Below are 18251 nucleotides of genomic sequence, written 5' to 3' on the forward strand. Positions count from 1 at the left end.
TCTGCCACCGGACACACTGGCATCGAGTCGTCCATCGAGGCCTCCGCAGGTCCCGATTCCTGTACCGGGTTCTTCGGAGGAGGAAGGATCGATTTCCGGCCACGTCCCTCCACAGGAACCGTCGATGCCGGAGCCCATGCCAGGGCCATCGAGGTTACCGATACCCAAATGCACCTCATCTGTCCCGATTCCATCAATGCCGGTACCGCATCCATCGATGCCTTCCCGCCCTCTCGGCTTTGGCATGCTTCCTCCATCAGGAGCTCCACCGAGAGAAGAGAAGGTCCTTATAATCCATGGGACGATGCATCCTCAGATGACTCATCACGGACGTCTGAGGACTTGCTCTCAGAGTTTTCACTGCTGGAGGAAAGGCGAAGATCTCCTCCAGAAGACCTCTCCTTTGCCAGTTTTGTCAGAGATGTCTGAGACTATATCTTTTTCACTGGTTACGGAGGAAGATGCTCGCCATAAGATGTTGGAGGTCTTACAATTTGTAGATGCTCCAAAAGAAATAATGGCAATACTGGTGCATGAAGTTCTTTTGGACTTCATGCACCACCTGTGGGAAACATCCAGGAACATCCAGGTACGGTACCCCCAGTCAATAAAAAGACAGATGCTACCTACCTGGTTCAACAAGCCCCAGGTTTTCAAAAAAGTCAGCTACCCCACCACTCTGTAGTCGTGGAATCAGCTCAGAAAAAGGCTAAATGATCATGTCCACATTCCTCTGCTCCTCCTGGTAAAGATCAGAAGGCATTGGATGCGCTGGGATGAAGAATTTTCCAAGGGTCCATGTTGATATCGCAAATTGCAGCATATCAATTATACATGACCCAATATACAAGAAATCTCTGGAAACAAGTCCAAGAATTTGTGGAGGCGTTGCCCCAACAACAGCAAGAAACTTTGTCCTCCATCCTACAAAAAGGTATGGAAGCACGACTCTTTTGAAATAGCATCCAAAGTCTCAGCAGCGGGCATCAGTGCTAGACGCTGGGCCTGGCTTAAGGCCTCAGACCTACACCCGGAAGTGCAGGACAAACTGGCAGATCTACCCTGTACCGGAGATAACCTGTTCATGGATAAGATCCAGGATGCAGTGGCCCAGTTAAAGGACCATCATGAGACCCTGCGCCAGTTGTCAACTGTCTCCCCAGATGTTCCCTCCAGAACCCGCAGGGTCACGCGTAGAAAACCCAAGAAACAATTCTACAGGCCACACAGATATTACCCTCCTGCATCCCGTGCACAACCGGCTCAAGCACCTCAGAAGGGACATGCATGTCAAACCAGAACATCTTGACCACAGCCAGCTCCACAAGCTGACCCCGCGTCTGGATTTTTACTTTTTTCCAGAGAGCAGCAGCCATATTCCAGTGGGGGGCCGCCTGTGCCACTTTGCAACAAATTGGCATCCAATCACTACAGACCAGTGGGTAATGTCCATCGGAAACCACGGTTACCATCTAAATTTTTCAAAAATACTCCCGGCCTTCCCACCCATTCCATCCTGGAGCTGGGACGACCATACAGGAAAACTCAAGTCAGAGCTCTCAACCCTTCTGTCAGTCAGAGCCGTGGAACCGTTTCCACCGAATCAGCAGGGAAAAGGGTTCTACTCCAGTTATTTCCTAATTCCAAAAAAGACCGGCGGTCTCCGGCCTATTCTGGACCTCCATGCCTTGAATACATTTCTTCACAAGGAACGGTTCAGGATGGTATCCTTGGGCACCATGCTTCCTCTACTTCAACAAGGAGATTGGCTCTGCTTTCTGGACCTGCAAGACGAATTCGCCCATATTGCGATATCCCCGCCTCATCACAAATATCTGCGATTCGTGGTGGGCCACAGTCACTATCAATACAAGGTACTACCATTCGGCCTAGCCTCGGCGCTTCAAGTCTTTACGAAGTGCCTGGCAGTCCTGGCTGCGCAGTTACACAGCAGAGGCGTATACATTTTTCCATAACTGGACGATGGCTCATAAAAAGCCAGTCAAAACAAGGAGCCCTCGACTCGTTCGGTCTCACCATAAGGCTTCTAAACTCATTGGGGTTTCTAATAAATTACCCCAAATCCCAATTGACACCGTCTCATTTTCTCTCCTTTATAGGAGCAGACCTAGACACAACACTGTCCAGAGCATTCTTACCCAATGACCGTGCGATTACACTGTCCAACTTTGCCAGCTGTATCCACCGTTGAAAAAGAGCCTCAGCTAGCCAGCTACTCAGGTTGCTCGGCCACATGGCATCAACAGTCCATGTCACCCCTATGGCACGCCTTGCCATGAGAGTGACCCAGTGGACTCTAAAATCTCAGTGGCGACAGGCTACTCAACCGCTGTCGTCCCTGGAACACATAACCAGCCAGCTTCGTCTGTCCCTTGCATGGTGGACACACAAAGCCAACTTACAAGTGGGTCTTCCTTTCCAGCATCCGGCTTCTCAGGTGACCTTAACTATGGACACCTCCAACCTAGGTTGGGGAACCCACATCCAAGGCCTTCCAACTCAAGGGACTTGGACAACAGCTGAAGCGATCCATCAAATCAACTTTCTTGAGCTTCGAGTGATGCAGTAAGCCCTTTATGCATTTCAGGACTGCCTCCAACAAAGTTGTCCTGATTCAAACAGACAACCAAGTTGCAATGTGGTACCTGAACAAACAGGGGGGCACGGGCTCTTATCTGCTTTGCCAGGAGGTGGCGCAGATTTGGGCCTGGGCCCTGTCGCATTCCATTCTTCTGCGAGCCACTTCTCTAGCGGGCACTCAAAATGCATTGGCAGACCACCTCAGCCGACGTTTCCAGCCTCACGAATGGTCTCTGGATCCCTCGGTTGCGAGCAGAATCTTCTGCTGGTGGGTCATCAGACCATCGACCTCTTTGTGTCCAGTCAGAACCACAAAGTGGAACGCTTCTGCTCCCTGCACAGGGACCGGCATGCACCAGCCAGGGATGCCTTCGCCCGTCCCTGGAACCAAAGGCTTGCTTTATGCGTATCCTCCGATTCCGCTAATAAGCAAGACTCTCATGAAGCTACAACAGGACCGGCGCTTAATGATTCTCATATTCCCATATTGGCCACACCCAAATTTGGTTTCCCATACTTCTTAATCTTTCTGTCCAGGACCCCATTCGCCTGGGCACGTCGCCCAACCTCATAACACAGAATCACGGCAAGTTATGCCACCTGAACCTCCAGGTCCTCTCTCTGACGGCCTGGATGTTGAAAGGATGATACTACAACCACTCAACCTTTCAAGTGACGTATCTCAAGCCTTAGTAGCTTCACGGAAGCCTTCCACGCAGAAATCCTACCTCTCTGAATGGAAGAGATTTACCTTGTGCACACAGAAAGGCTTGGATCCCTTTTCCTGCCCCACATTGAATCTGTTAGATTATCTCTGGCACCTCTCGGAATCTGTTCTCTAGACATCATCTACCAGACTGCACCTTAGTGCCATCTCTGCTTACCATCAAGGAATATGGGATGCCCCGATAACGGTTCAACCCCCTGGTGAGTCGCTTCATGAGAGGCTTATTACAGCTTAAGCCTCCTCTACGGCCACCGGTCGTGGCATGGGACCTCAGTGTCGTACTTGCACAGCTCATGCACATTCCTTTTGAGCCCTTGCACTCCTGCGAACTCAGATACCTTACATGGAAATTACTTTTCCTAGTAGGCATCATGTCTGCTCACAGGGTAAGTGAGTTACAGGCCCTTGTGACCTACTCACCCTACACAAGGTTCCTCCATGACCGGGTGGTTCTACGCACTCACCCGAAATTTCTTCCTAAGGTGGTAACTGATTTCCACTTAAATCAGTTCATAGTCTTGCCCACTTTCTTTCCAAGACCTCATGCTCACCCAGGTAAGCAAGCTCTGCACACCTTGGACTGTAAGCGTGCTCTAACATTTTACTTAGACCGCAATACAGTGCACAGGAAGTCCACCCAACTCTTTGTTTCTTTTGATACGAACAAACTTGGAAATGCGGTGGGCAAGCAAACACTGTCAAACTGGTTGGCGGACTGCATTGCATTCTGCTGCCAGCAAGCAGGCCTTCCACTACAGGGACGAGTGAAGGCACACTCAGAGCAATGGCAACGTCAGTAGCACACAACCATTCAGTACCGATTGCTGACATCTGCAAAGCTGTGACATGGAGCTCTCTCCACACCTTCGCAGCTCACTACTGCCTGGCAAGGCTGGACGACAGGATTCAGTCTTTGGCCAGTCTGTCCTAAGACATATGTTTCCAGTGTAGGAACCCAACTCATCCTACCTCGACCAGCTGTGAAGTTCAGGCTGCCTCATCCTTGCCAACAGCACCACAGTTGTTGTGCCTGTTGCACATGTTTGGTGCTGCTTGGCCTCCTACGTATGACTCAGCCTGTAGCTTGCTATTCACCCATATGTGAGGACTACCATCCTGCTTGTCCTGGGAGAAAGCAGAGTTGCTTACCTGTAACAGGTGTTCTCCCAGACAGCAGGATGTTAGTCCTCATGAAACCTACCCGCCACCCCTCAGAGTTGGGTTCGTTACCGTTTTCTTATTCTATTTTTTTGCTTGTACTTTTTGCTACAATTGAGACTGAAGGGGGACCCCTGGTGGCTGCAGGGTTAGTGGCATGCTGGGCATGCTCAGTGGTGCCAGTCAAAGTTCTAGAAACTTTGACAAAAGTGTTCCATGACAGGGCTCCATCTGATGATGTCACCCATATGTGAGGACTAACATCCTGCTATCCTGAGAGAACACCTATTACAGGTAACCAACTCTGCTGTTCTTATTACTGCCATTTTCCAACCTGATTACCCATCAGCAAAGAACTTTAATTTGGACACAAACCCAGTGACTCCTGCATGTTATTTTGGCACAAACAGCATACACAGTGATAACACTCCTCTCCCATGGATCAGGATGTACAAGAGAGGTAACCTGAGTACTCTGGGCCTCAAATGGGTTTCCTTTACCCCCCATTAAAAAGGATCCACCCCTGGGGAAGAAAATAGATATTGAAGCTAGCCCTAGGTCCCAGCCCCAAAGAAACGTAAAATCTTTTATGACTCCATCGGAGTTCAGTCTGCCTCCTGGGATGGGGTTACAGTAGTTTCAACCTTTCATCTGAATCAATCTCTTGTGTTGCCCATGTTCTTTCCAAGACCTTATATACATAAGGGGAAGAAGGCCCTCCATTCACTGAACTGTAAAAGAACCTTGGCCTAAAAGAACTCAAGACATCATTAGGCTTCTCAACATTTCGTCTTAGAAACATAACAGACTGAGAATAGAGGTAGCCAACTGCACGTTGTCCAGTTAGCAAGCAGACTGTATCATACATTGCTATGCTCTGACTGGCCTCCAGATCACAAGGCTTGTCAATTTAGAGCCATGGCTACCTCAGTGGTTCATCTAAGAGATGTATTCATTGAAGACATCTGCAATGCTGCAACGTTGTCATCCATTCATACCTTCACATCCCGCTACAGTGTGGACAATCTCTCTAGAAGCAACAGTAACTTTGGGCAAGCAGTTTTGTGCAGACTGTTCACACAGTAGATCACAGAGGAATCTGGGTTGGTTATTCAGTAAATGCTCCGCCACACAAGCCTAAGCTTGGGATTCCCCATGTGTCATGGCTAATTTTTGCCAGCTTGTCGACAGAGAAAGCAAGTTTACTTACTGTAAACAGGGTTCTTTGTAGACAGCAGAATGAATTAGCCATGCTTAATACCCATCTACTTTGCTGGAGCAGCAACTGCCTAGCTAAAGCTGAGCTCTAGAGTCGACTGAGGGGCTTGCGAAGCAGCATGAACGAGGGAATTCCCCCATATGGTCAGTAGAGTAAACATTCTATGAGCTTTGAAAGAAGCCTCCATTTGTGCCATCGGATGATGTCATTTTACATATCGTGGCTAATTCATCCTCCGTTTTCCAGAGAACCCTGTTTACAATAAGCAAACTTATTTTCTCCCCCTCAATCTTCCCTTGCACATACAAGCATTCCCTGTATAAACAATACCCCCTAAAAGTTTATCCTCAAGCATATTCACATATACATACTTCCTCTTCCTCCTGGGAATAAATATCACAGTAGTCAATATAAAGATTCTCTGGAAACTTTGTTTACACCCTGGAACCGACCTTTCCAATCTTGTTTTTTTCATGTACTTGAAATAGGTGAATTCTGCAAATTAAGAATCTGTGAATGAGAATGTTTGTTTATTTTTTGTGTTTGTCTTACCAATTATACTTAAAACGGAGAACAAATTTAACTGTAAAAAAAAAAATGTTGCTGTTCATGTGTACACTTGATAAAATCAGGGAGGTCCATATTTAGCACCACTTAGCCAGTTAAGACATCTGGCTAGCGTGCTGCTGAATATACAGGCTAAGTTAGCCAGATAGGTTTATTTGGCTCACTTGCCAAGCTGCACAGCGGCTGACTATGGACCTCTGGGGGTTTTGCTAATTTTTTTTATTTTTAAAACAACTTTTTTTTTTTTTTTTTTAGTATCCAGAAGGATATTTGGAAGCCATGGCCAATAAAGAAAAGAAGGATAAGGTCAAAAAGGAACCTATAAAACAGGAGCCTATCAATCAGAGTAGCCAAGAAGACCATGGTGGACATAGCGGCCAGAGCAATGGAAACCAGAAAAGGTCACTTGAAGAAGGTATGCCTTTCATGTCATTTTGTATTTGAGTCCAGCTGTATAAAAGCATGGATCTTAATATATAAGTTGTCAAGAAGGTCCAGTTTCTTTGGATGGGAATGTTCCTTGAAGGTATTATGTACTTGACAATTTTGGAATTTTTCCTTTGTTTTAAGATGCGTACAGGACATCAGTAACACATTCAATCTGTCTGTCTCATTGCATTTTAGGATTAGATAGCCCAAGCTCCCTGAGAAAAGGATGACTATATGTCACAATATGCATTAAGTTAGGAGTTTAAAAAAAATGTTTGTCCCTTTTGAATATAAACCATGGTAACCTTGCCAAAATTAAATCCTGTAAATGTATACTACATAAATGTCCAAGAAGATCTCAAGGCTAATTTTAAGTTAGGTGGCAACCTGAAAAATAAGCAAGTTTGTGAGAAAATGCCAGTTTTGGGATTTAATAAACTTCTGTTGAAATTAGCAATCATTGTCCTGTCCTTTTGCCCATGAAAGCTTGAAAAGGTAGAGAACAGAGATGGAAATATAAATAATGGTGTGAAGGTGAGCATTGTGTTATGTATTTAAAATATCTTACTTCTAATTGCTGTCATAAGGTGTGAGCATTTAGACATTTTGCCAGTGGCATATCCATGAACTAAACATTTCTGTACTGCTACTCAGTGTACACAGTGCTGTACAAACAACACGTGAGAGATTCCCTGCTCAATAGAGCTTACAGTCTAATCAAGACAAACATACAGGGCAAAAGAGACTTGAGGAGTTCTATATAGAAAGACAATGGTTAAAATTAGTTTGAGGCTGAAAATGGACAATGAGGCTTAAAATTTAAAAGCAGCCTCAAAAAGATGAGTTTTTAAATGGGATTTAAATAAGGCAAGAGAAGGGAGCATAACACACCAGTGCAGCCAGGTGTAAAGCATGGAGGCAGGTACTGGCAGTAGAGGAGAAAGGCATAGATAGAAGTGACTTGTCTGAGGAGGGGTGTAGAGAGAGATAAGGGAGGAGAGGTAGTGAGGAGCTGCAGAGAGAAAACATTTGTAAATCAGTAAGAGGAGTTTGACCTGTTTATGGGAATGGATAGGGAGCCAATGCAATCATGTTTTCAGAAGTATAGTTACAGCCAAATGACGTTTTAATGATCTAGTTGGATTAACTGAATTCTCTGACCTATTCATACAAAAGGTTTTGCACAATTATATATAGATATATAGATATATATATATATATATATATATATATATATATATATATATATATATATTAATCCAAGTGCTCTGACTCATTGCTTCTGTAGTGCATGCATGGTTACATTTAGTTAGGTTGAAAGAAGGAGGCGGTCCACCTTCAGTTTTCAGCATCCACACTATTTCAGTTCTGACTACATCTCCTCTCTTGAACTTTCATTTTATTAGCAGTTAAGTGCTTAGACTCTTGTCAGCAATATACTGGGATTTCTTCTTATACCACAGGATTCTTGTATCCCGCCAGACTCATTATATCAAGTTTCAATACCTATATAAAATTATAAATTACAATTTACATTGGAATCTCCTCTATACCTAATGGGTCTCCTTGATTTTATTTTTTTTTGCGAGACCAATTTTCAAACAGCCTCTAAATTCAGTGGTGTTCAAAATTATTGTCTGAAATATATAGACATAAAATATGATAGTAAATACTGCTAGACTGAAGCAGTCTACCTATTTTTCCTTCCTACTACACTACCAGATGCTATACCTGATTTTAGGAGTTATCTTCACATCACCTCCACTGAGATTCCTTTGTAATTGTGCTTGAATTCTGTAAATTTGTTTTGATCCTGTCATTTCCACTGGGAGGCTCTTTCATATATCCCTGCTCTTTCTATTACTATTACTACTTGATTATCATTTCTATAGCACTACTAAATGTGTGTGAAGAAGTAATTTGTTACTGTTAAGTGGTGGTACCTCTCTTCCTCATCTTATGATTTCTTCTCTGAAGTCAAGGTGAATCACTGAGTCATAGGATGTCATCTGATGGAACCTGTTTCCAGGAAAAACCTGACAGGACTTCTAGGAATCCACAGCAGGCTCCATGACTAAGTGGTATAGGTTAGTTAATCATTTCCCACTGAGAGCAACAGACACATTCACTGATCGCTTTAGTTGCTGAGTTGTGTTTTCTTCAGAGTGATCCTTTCTATTTTGGGGGCAAAAATGTGATTTAGTTTTATTTCTTTTTCCGTTAGTATCAGGCCGATACAGTAAAGCGCGGCCGCAGTTACCCCGTTTCTAACCTGCTGTGTACTCACAATTTGGCCGCGCAAGTCTAACCCGCGATTCACTATCTGTTTTTACCCAGCCTTACTGCTTCTTTTACTCGACGCGTATCCCTTTCCGCCCGCGGCATGTATATGTATGTAAACGATCCGATTAGCTATTCCCTCCCATACAGTATTTATTTATTTATTTGTTTATTTAACATTTTTTTATATACCGAGGTTCTAGTAACAATGTTACTAATCACTTCGGTTTACATATAACATTGGAATGACTTAACATGTGTGTCTTACATAGAACAGGAAAATGAACTTGGAGAAAATTGAAATAAATAACATTATAAAACAACAAATTAAATAACAGCAATCTTATAGACAGTAACATGCACCCCAACTATCTCCTTTTTAACCTGCTATCTTGCCGCGTCTTTTACCTGCTAATTTACCGCCTACCCTGACCCTGGCGTTAATGTGGTTTCACACTAACGCCAGGGTCAGGGTAGGCGGTAAATTACGAAATTTCATACAAAATTTCACACAAAATTTCACACGAAAATTCACAGTCCCAAACCAAACCAACCCAATCCAAGCGTCAGGCAAGCCCCAGCAGAGAGAGACTAAATTTCACAGTCCCAAACCAACCCAAATCCAAGCAGCCCCGCCGGCGAAGGTGAATACGCGCATGCCGTGACCTCCGACGTCCAGCCGGGCGCTCAGGTCATGGCGTGCGTTCATGCGCCTGCTGCCTTGAGCGCCCATAATGGACGTACAGGCGTGCACGTATTCACCTTCACCGGCGGGGCTGCTGGAAGCCGCCTCGATGGGGGAGCGCCCGATCCGCCCCGGGCTGCTAAAGCCGCTCTCTCTCAACGCCCTTCTACTGCTGCTGCTGGGGGCTTGCGTGGCTGCGGCCAGGGCAGGTGAGCGGGGGCTGAGGGAAAGTTTGCCCAGGACTGTGAAATTTCGTCTCTCTCTGCTGGGGCTTGGATTGGCTTCGTTTGGTTTGGTTTGGGACTGTGAAATTTCATCTCTCTGCTGGGGCTTGGATTGGGTTGGTTTGGTTTGGGACTGTGAAATTTCGTCTCTCTCTGCTGGGACTTGGATTGGGTTGGTTTGGTTTGGGACTGTGAAATTTCGTCTCTCTCTGCTGGGACTTGGATTGGGTTGGTTTGGTTTGGGACTGTGAAATTTCGTCTCTCTGCTGGGGATTGGTTTGGTTTGGGACTGTGAAATTTCGTCTCCCTCTGCTGGGGCTTGGATTGGGTTGGTTTGGTTTGGGACTGTGAAATTTCGTCTCTCTTGCCTGTCCGAAGGAGGGTGCTTTGTTGCGCTCCCTGCCTCCGATCGCCGGCTGCTGGGGCTTGCTGGCGCCGGGTGCTCAAGGCAGCGGGGTCTGTAGGAGAACCATCCACTTCCTGGTACCTGTCATTTCAAACGTCATTTGAAATGACAGGTTCCAGCGCACCCAGGATACTGTATAGGCGCTGTATAGCGCCTATACAGTATCCTGTATGCCGCACTTTTTCTTACGCGCCCTTACTGTATCGGCCTGTATGTTAGGTTGTTTGATGTTTTCAAAGTTGTCTTTGTTTTTCAACATTCCTGTTCATAGATCCCACTTTTGCTGTCTTCTCTGATGGACTTTTGGGGCTGCAAAGCCCTTTATTCTTCTCAGGCCATTTACTTTTCAAAATTTCTTCTGCTTTTGATTTTGTGGAATTTTCAACAAATGGGCAAAAAGTGTCCATAACTGACCATCATAAGACATGCTACAAGTAACTGGACAAAGATTGTGATATGGCCCTCTGCTGCATCTGCCCTAGGATGTTAAGAGGCTAATACGACATTTTGAAGAAATGATGAAAAAGTCCAGATTTACTGAACTAGCACTGTTGAAACATAAGGCCCATAGGACTGCATCAACTGTTGGAGGTTCATAAATGCTGAAAAAGGTATCCAAAAGAAAGACACATAGTGTCCTCCCAGCATGTGCTGTGTATTGGATTCTGAGCACTAGCTCATGTAGCTGAGAAGAAACTGTGAAGAAGGCCCATCTAAGGAAAAGATTCAGTGGCACCAATCTCCTTCAATGTTCCAATATTCCCCTGCTCCAAGAGCAGGGGAATATTGGAATGTGCTTTCCCATCCCTGAAGAGGCAGCACATGGAAGAAAGGTCTACCTTCCATCTAGTGCGCTCACTGCATCAGTCTCGGAAGGTTTAGCTTTGAGTTTTCAGGTCCCCTCGAAACAACCAGAAGGCAGCCAGTCCTTCTGCTGAGCCCTATCAGGGGTTTGGATCAATGACCATTTGAGGAGGAACTTTGGAGGTAAATAACAGAAATGGTCACTCAGCACATGAAGAGTGCTGAGCAACATGTGGTAACTGACGCAACTCCACTTATAACATTCAAATATCCTCAACCAATACCAGTTTGCATTCAGGAAACACCACAGTACCGAATTGCTACTGCTATCCAGCTTTGATACAGTGAGATGCAGATTCGACCATGGCTTCTCATTCCTCCTATGCCTACTCAATATCTCTGCTGCATTCGATATAGTCAACCACTCTATCCTACTTTCAAGACTGCGCTCCTTTGGGATCACTGGTTCGGTGCTAGCCTGGTTCTCGTCTTAGCTTAGCAACAGGACACAAGTCCAAATTGAATCCCTTACCTCCTCTTTGATGGCTTTGAGCTCTGGAGTGCCCCGAGTGTCTGCTCTCTCTGCTGCACTGTTTAACCTTTATCTAGCCCCACTATGCCGCACCTTCAATGACCTTTCAGTACATTAAAAAATCTATGCGGACGATATCAAATTATTTTTTCCTCTCAAGGAAACATGGGCCCTGACTGAAGCTTTCCTCAACAATTGCCTTGCAACATTCCAGAAATGGCTACACAGTAATAAATTAGCTCTCAACACATCTAAAACGGAAATAGTGTTATCACGCCATCCAGTTGTTAACACCCCCAACCATACCACTTTTGATTCACATTCCATCTCCATCTTCCAAAACATATGAAACATGGGAGTCACTATCAACCCCTCTCTCTCCATGTACAACCATATAAGAAATAGTACCAATTCCTCTTTCTATAAACCATACCAGCTACGTCACCTCAAGCCCCTACTCGAATATGCAGATTTCAGAGCGGTCCTTCAATCCCTTCTATTCTCAGGGATTGATTATTGTAACAGACCTACCTCTGTACGCCACTTGCCCTTGGCAGCAAGACTCCTTACCCAGCACTCCCATGAGCGATCACATCTCTTGTTCCCAAATCTCCACTGACTCCCCATCTCCTAACTAATACAATATAAGCTTACAATGATCATCCACTCCGCGATACATAACTTAAACTCCCCGTGGCTCTTCTCAATGATAAAAATCCATGCCCCTTCCCGACAACTCAGTTCATCCAATCAGATGTTACTAGTCTCTCCGCCTACTAAGCTCACCCATCTCGAGGAAACCAGGGAACGTGCATTCTTCTCTGCCGGACCACTACTGTGGAATAGCCTACCAAAGAAAATAAGATATCTCCGAGAAAGATCTTTCTTTAAAAAAACCCTAAAATCTTTACGCTTCAAGAGAGCATTCCCTCACCCAACCTAGATGACAACTAACTACCCTCAACTCATCCTTCTTCAGCTGATGCTTCCTAGTCTTCCACCCCTTCCCCTCTAACCCCTAACTCAACCAATGTCTTGCCTTGATGCTTACCTTTCTTCCCCCCCCAAATAAGATTTTGTATTGCCCTTTTCCAATGGCTGTATGTTTTATATTGTACCCCGCCCGAACATCTATTTTTTCATTTTTGTACCCCGCTCTGAATGTAGGAAGGGTGGGCAATAAGTGCTTTTAAATAAATAAATAAATAACCTTGATTTACCTTTTGGTGCCACCACTTTGCAGCCGAGCATCTTAGTGCCATTATTGATCTTTAGATGTTGAGGATCGATGCCTGTGCTGAGCACGCAGTCAAGGCCTTCAAGAGATTCAGAGAATCCCCGGTCGTAGACTGTTTTTTTTCTTTTTTTATTCAGCCGCGGAGCCGAAGACAAACGGCAGCCCGCATCCTGTCCTCTGCAGAAGTGCACAAGAGTGGGATGAGGACCTGGCACCGCCATGCCAATAGCAAGGCATACTGTTGGAACTAGCACTGAGCTATGATGGGGATCTTCACAATGAGGGGGCCAGTCGGTACTGGAGAAGAAATTCAGCTCTCGGATGCAGAGCAGTTCAGCACAGGGCAGAAGGCAGGACTTCAACTCGCAGCAAGGTCCCGCCTTCTGCTTCGTGGAAAAAACAGCAACTGAGAGTGAATGTGTGGGACTGGGATGGCCAGGAGCTGCAAGCTGGAGCTCTGTTTGTGGCCCTGTGCATATGCGAAAGCAGGAGGTCACTTGGAGGCTCAGATAGGATGTAAGTGGCTGCGAGTGTGACCTTAACACAGGTGGGAAGGGGGGAGCAAGCAACACTGCTGGGGATGGGTGTGAGAAGGGAGCTAGATGGAGCTGGGCTAGTGGGTAGCAAAACTGCTAGGGACTAGGAGAGAGCTGGGGATGAGCAAGACTGCTAGGGGACTGCTAGGTTCTGGGAAGCAGCTGGGGACCAAGACTGCAGGGGAACAGGGAGGCAGCTGGGGTCCAAGGAGGCTGGGGAGCAGGATGGCTGGGGAGCAAGATTGCTAGAAACTGGGAGGAAAGGGAGGGGCCTGGGGAGCAAGACTGCTAGGGACTGGGAGGTCTGGGAGTGTGGTGAACCTATGGGATGAGTTTAATGGAAAGACTGGTATGGTACAAAGGGCATCAGCCAGCAGGGAGATTTGTGTCACATGGGCAGTTATTATCGGAGTTGGAGAGAGGAAAAGAAACTTACCTTGGAACTACTCTATATATTTATTATAATTATTCTTTGTAAAGCTTTAGCTTAACCTCACCAGTATGAGATACAGTGACCCTTTATTTAATTTAGATTTGACTTTTGAGTTGTTTAAAATAGCAACCCTGATGTCCCTGAAGGGTCTACTACAGCCTCGGTGTCTGCCCTGACCCCATGGAACCATGGCTGGATATTACTAGAACACAGCACACATCTCTGCCTAACTTCCAACTTTTTCCGTTGGGAAAGAAATTGTAGAACCAGGGGTCACGAAATGAAACGCCAGGGGGAACGACTCAGAACAAACATCAGGAAATATTTCTTCGCGGAAAGGGTGTGATGGATGCCTGTAAAGCCTTCCCGGAAGAGGTAGTCAGGATGAGAACAGTAAAATGAATTCAAAAGGGCATAGGATTAAAAAAAACACTGTCATTCCTAGAGGCTAGAGGTTGGAAATGAAGAAAAGGGTGGATGGTGGTAACCTGCATGGAGCAGCAGTTACTGCCCTTAACAGAAATAAAAGATGCCCATGCATACAATGCACAATTGCACGCTAATATTCCACCTGGCTCCCACGCTGCCTGACTGGAAAAGAGGGGGTGAGGGACTCGACTGCTGGGGGGCTGGGAGCGCAGAGGGGCTGGGAACTCGACTGCTGGGGACAGGGAAGGGAGAGGAGGGTGAGGACTGGGAAGGGATGAGCTATAGTTGCTCTTGCTTCTATTTCTCTGAGAGGGAAAGTGGAAAGAATTTTCATTTTCTGTTATTTTTGGGAAATGTGCATCTCTGAGTATTTCTGTTGTCTTTGGTACAGGAAAAATGCATTTTTTTTTTAATTTCTCTGGTGTTCCACTGCTGGCATTAGGTCTGGCTTTGTTGGGTTTTCCAGTTCAGCTTTTGTCTCACTATTTCTGTTTCTAATACGTGATCTTGTCCTTATTTGGTGAGGGTCTGTCTGTGTTTTGCACGTGGGACTAAGGTGAGGTATTCTTCTAGCAAGCAGTTTCTACATCAGGATCTGTATCAGTCCAGCTTGTTCTGTTTTCCAATCTGCACCTCCTGGTAAAAGAGTGCATTATATTCTAGACTCAGAGCACAAGCGTGTATGTGAGCCTGCGAGTGCCTTAGTCAGTGAGCATGGCTGTGAGTCTAAGAGACTGCATGAGTGTGAGAATGAACATGTTAGAGAGTTTGTGTTTGTTTATACTTTTATGGTATCTCTGTTCTATATTTGGTGAGGGTCTGTGTTTTGCATGACCAAGGTAAGGCATTCTACTAGTGAGTAGTTTCTTTGTAGGAAATTTTATTAGCCTGGTTTGTTCTGTTTTCCTAATAGGAGGTGTATTGGTGATTTAGATCCTGGTGTAATATTGGCAGTGTTGCTATTTAATAGGTAGGTTCGCGTGCAAGCAGTTAGTGCTGTTTTTGTATGGGAGGCTTACTATATTGTAACTGTAATTCAGTTTACTCGTGGCTTTCTGAGGGCCAAACCCAACACGTGTTATGATAGGCCTAATACCATATGGGTTCCAAGTATCTTTTTTGACTTTTTTTTGCAAGGTTTTCTCATTGACACCACAGCAGTGCATATAAATATATGTAAGTGATATTTTTACCTCAGAAGGCAGTACTGTGAATGTTGTTTTTTCATGTAAAATCTGTTATTAGTAAAGGTCCTAGGAGTAGCTGGGGGAAGGGGAGGACCTTAGAATGATGTAGGTAAGAGGGGTTGAAAGGACATAGAGGCTTTCTTTTGTTTGTTTTTCTTTGGGGGTTTTTTGTGTGCGATTAAAGAATTACAATATAATGAAATTAAAGAAAGCTAAATATCATTGTGTTGCTTCTTTCATCTGGAAAATAATATAATACTAAATCTTTCCAGATTTATGTGACAAACACCCACCACCAGAAAAATCTCACTGTTTGCCTTCAGTCTCACTTATTGGGAGAAAATTCTTTTTCACTCAACGCACAATAAAGCTCTGGAATTTGTTGCCAGAAGATGTGGTTAGTGCAGTTAGTGTAGCTGGGTTCAAAAAAGGATTGGATAAGTTCTTGGAGGAGAAGTCCATTAATGGCTATTAATCAATTTTACTTAGGGAATAGCCACTGCTATTAATTGCATCAGTAGCATGGGATCTTCTTAGTGTTTGGGTACTTGCCAGGTTCTTATGACCTGGATTGGCCACTGTTGGAAACAGGATGCTGGGCTTGATGGACCCTTGGTCTGACCCAGCATGGCAATTTCTTATGTTCTTATGGGATGTTAAATTTATTTATTTATTTGAGGTTTTTCTAGACCGACATTCGTTGGGAACATCATATCGGTTTACATAAAACAGTAAATGCAGCGTAAAGGCTTTACAAGGAATGTTATAACTTCAAAACATAAGGAGGGGGGGATGCAATGGGGAAAAAAGGGGGGGGAAGTACATTAAAATGCAAGTTAACTTCAATATATAACATTTTAACTTTAATACATGAACATTTTAACTTCAGCTAACATAGTGAGGGGTGTTTTGTGAAATGGGGGGGGGTAATAATAAATGAGATACTAACATAAGGGGGTCAAAAGGGGAAAGGGGGAATTGAGAAAGGAGTAGAGGTAAAAGGTAGCTTAAGGAAAATATATCACTCTTTGGGTTGAAGGTATGGGGAATGGTGGTGGTGGTGACAGGGACAATTAGGGAGTTAGCCAGGGGGGGGAGAGGGAGAGAGAAAAGAATGTGATTATGCCGGAGGCGGGGGGTGGAGGGAACAGAATGTTGTGCATTTAGGGGCGGATTTTAAATGCCCTGCGCGCGTAAATCCGGCCGGATTTACGCGCGCAGGGCCCTCGCGCACCGGCGCGCCTATTTTGCGTAGGCCGCCGGCGCGTGCAGAGCCCCGGGATGCGCGTAAGTCCTGGGGTGTTTTAAAAGGGGCGGGAGGGGGCATGTCGGGGGCGTGGCAGAATGACTCAGGTGTTCGGGGGCGTGACGCGGCATTTTTGGGGGCGGCGACGCAGGCGTGGTTTCGGCCCGGGGGCGTTCCGGGGGCGTGGCCATGGCCTCTGGACCAGCCCCTGGGACCGGAACACGGCGTAACTTTGCCGACAAAGGTAGGGGGGGTTTAGATAGGGCCGGGGGGTGGGTTAGGTAGGGGAAGGGAAGGGAAGGTGGGGGGAGGGCGAAGGAAAGTTCCCTCCGAGGCCGCTCCGAAATCGGAGCGGCCTCGGAGGGAACAGGCAGTGCGCGCTGGGCTCGGCGCGCGCAGGTTGCACAAATGTGCACCCCATTGCGCACGCCGACCTTGGATTTTATAAGATACGCGCGGCTACGCACGTATCTTATAAAATCCAGCGTACTTTTGTTTGCACCTGGTGCGCGAACAAAAGTACGCGATCGCGCAATTTTTAAAAATCTACCCCTTACTGAATCTCCTGTTTAGACTGTCACTGCACGCCACAGCCTTTGCTGAACACCCCCAGAGAGGGAAACCCCTCTAAACCTTCATCAGTTGGCTCTGAGGTTCTGAGAATCATCCATTAATGTTGAAAAGCAGTTGACTCTTGGATTGGCACATTCTCAGAAGTCTGCCTAATCTTCCTTCCTATTGCACTACCACATTTATTGAAACAAATTTAAATACTATGTGGCTGTAATTTGATGATAATCAATAAGCTTATAAATGCAGCAGTCTTTTAAAATGAGAGAGTATGGGGTGGGAATAATTTGATTGTCCTTTGACAATTTTGGTATTGTTGACTTATGTTGTTGGCATAGTTTGTTTTTACTGGCTATATTGTTTTTATTATGTATGTGATTTTCTGTTAGCCACCATGGATTTTTATATGGCAGGATATAAAAACTTTAAAAATAAATAAGTCATCTCCAGGTTACATAGAGAATGGGCCTGAGTCTTCATAGGAATCCCTTTATAAGTCAAGAGGAGATACAGTACCTGGATGCCCCAAAAGAATTGGTGGTAGTGCCCGTTCATCCTCCCTATTAGAAGGTTCGCAACAGAATGTGGGGAAGGCAGATTCTAAATTGTGTCAAAGCAACCGAGGGATTCAACTGATCCTTACTGCCACATCAGTCTGTGGTGCTTGAATTCACTGTAAAAATGCCAAGAAGTCTAAGAAGCATGTATTGTGCTCCTGGAATGAGAACTAAACTTCTGCACAGCATCCAAGAGACCTACATGGTCCACTACATACATAACCGCTCTGGAAAGTGCACAAGCATTCCATGACCGCCTTCCTCAAGAGGAACAAGGTACATTTTGTTCAGTGTTGGCAGAAAGCAAGAAGTGCAAAAAGCAAATTATTCGCTCTGCACCCAATGTCTTTGAGACAGCATGAGAGCCTCTGCAATAGCTATAAACAAATGCAGGCTCTGATATCTGTGGGGTGTCTACTGTATA

At 45.3% G+C, this 18251-nt stretch overlaps 1 protein-coding gene across 4 annotated transcripts in view; it reads left to right on the forward strand.

The window, feature by feature from the left end:
* Window positions 1-18251, forward strand: part of UHRF2 (ubiquitin like with PHD and ring finger domains 2) — a 419355-nt gene that overhangs the window by 377940 nt on the left and 23164 nt on the right. For all 4 annotated transcript variants that reach the window (XM_029614091.1, XM_029614082.1, XM_029614073.1 and 1 more), the window contains one exon: window positions 6528-6687. In XM_029614091.1, coding sequence (XP_029469951.1) covers window positions 6528-6687 — 160 coding nt within the window. The remainder of the gene's footprint in view (window positions 1-6527; window positions 6688-18251) is intronic.

This window comes from Rhinatrema bivittatum, chromosome 1 (genome assembly GCF_901001135.1).
Source record: "Rhinatrema bivittatum chromosome 1, aRhiBiv1.1, whole genome shotgun sequence".
Taxonomy (NCBI): Eukaryota; Metazoa; Chordata; class Amphibia; order Gymnophiona; family Rhinatrematidae; genus Rhinatrema; species Rhinatrema bivittatum.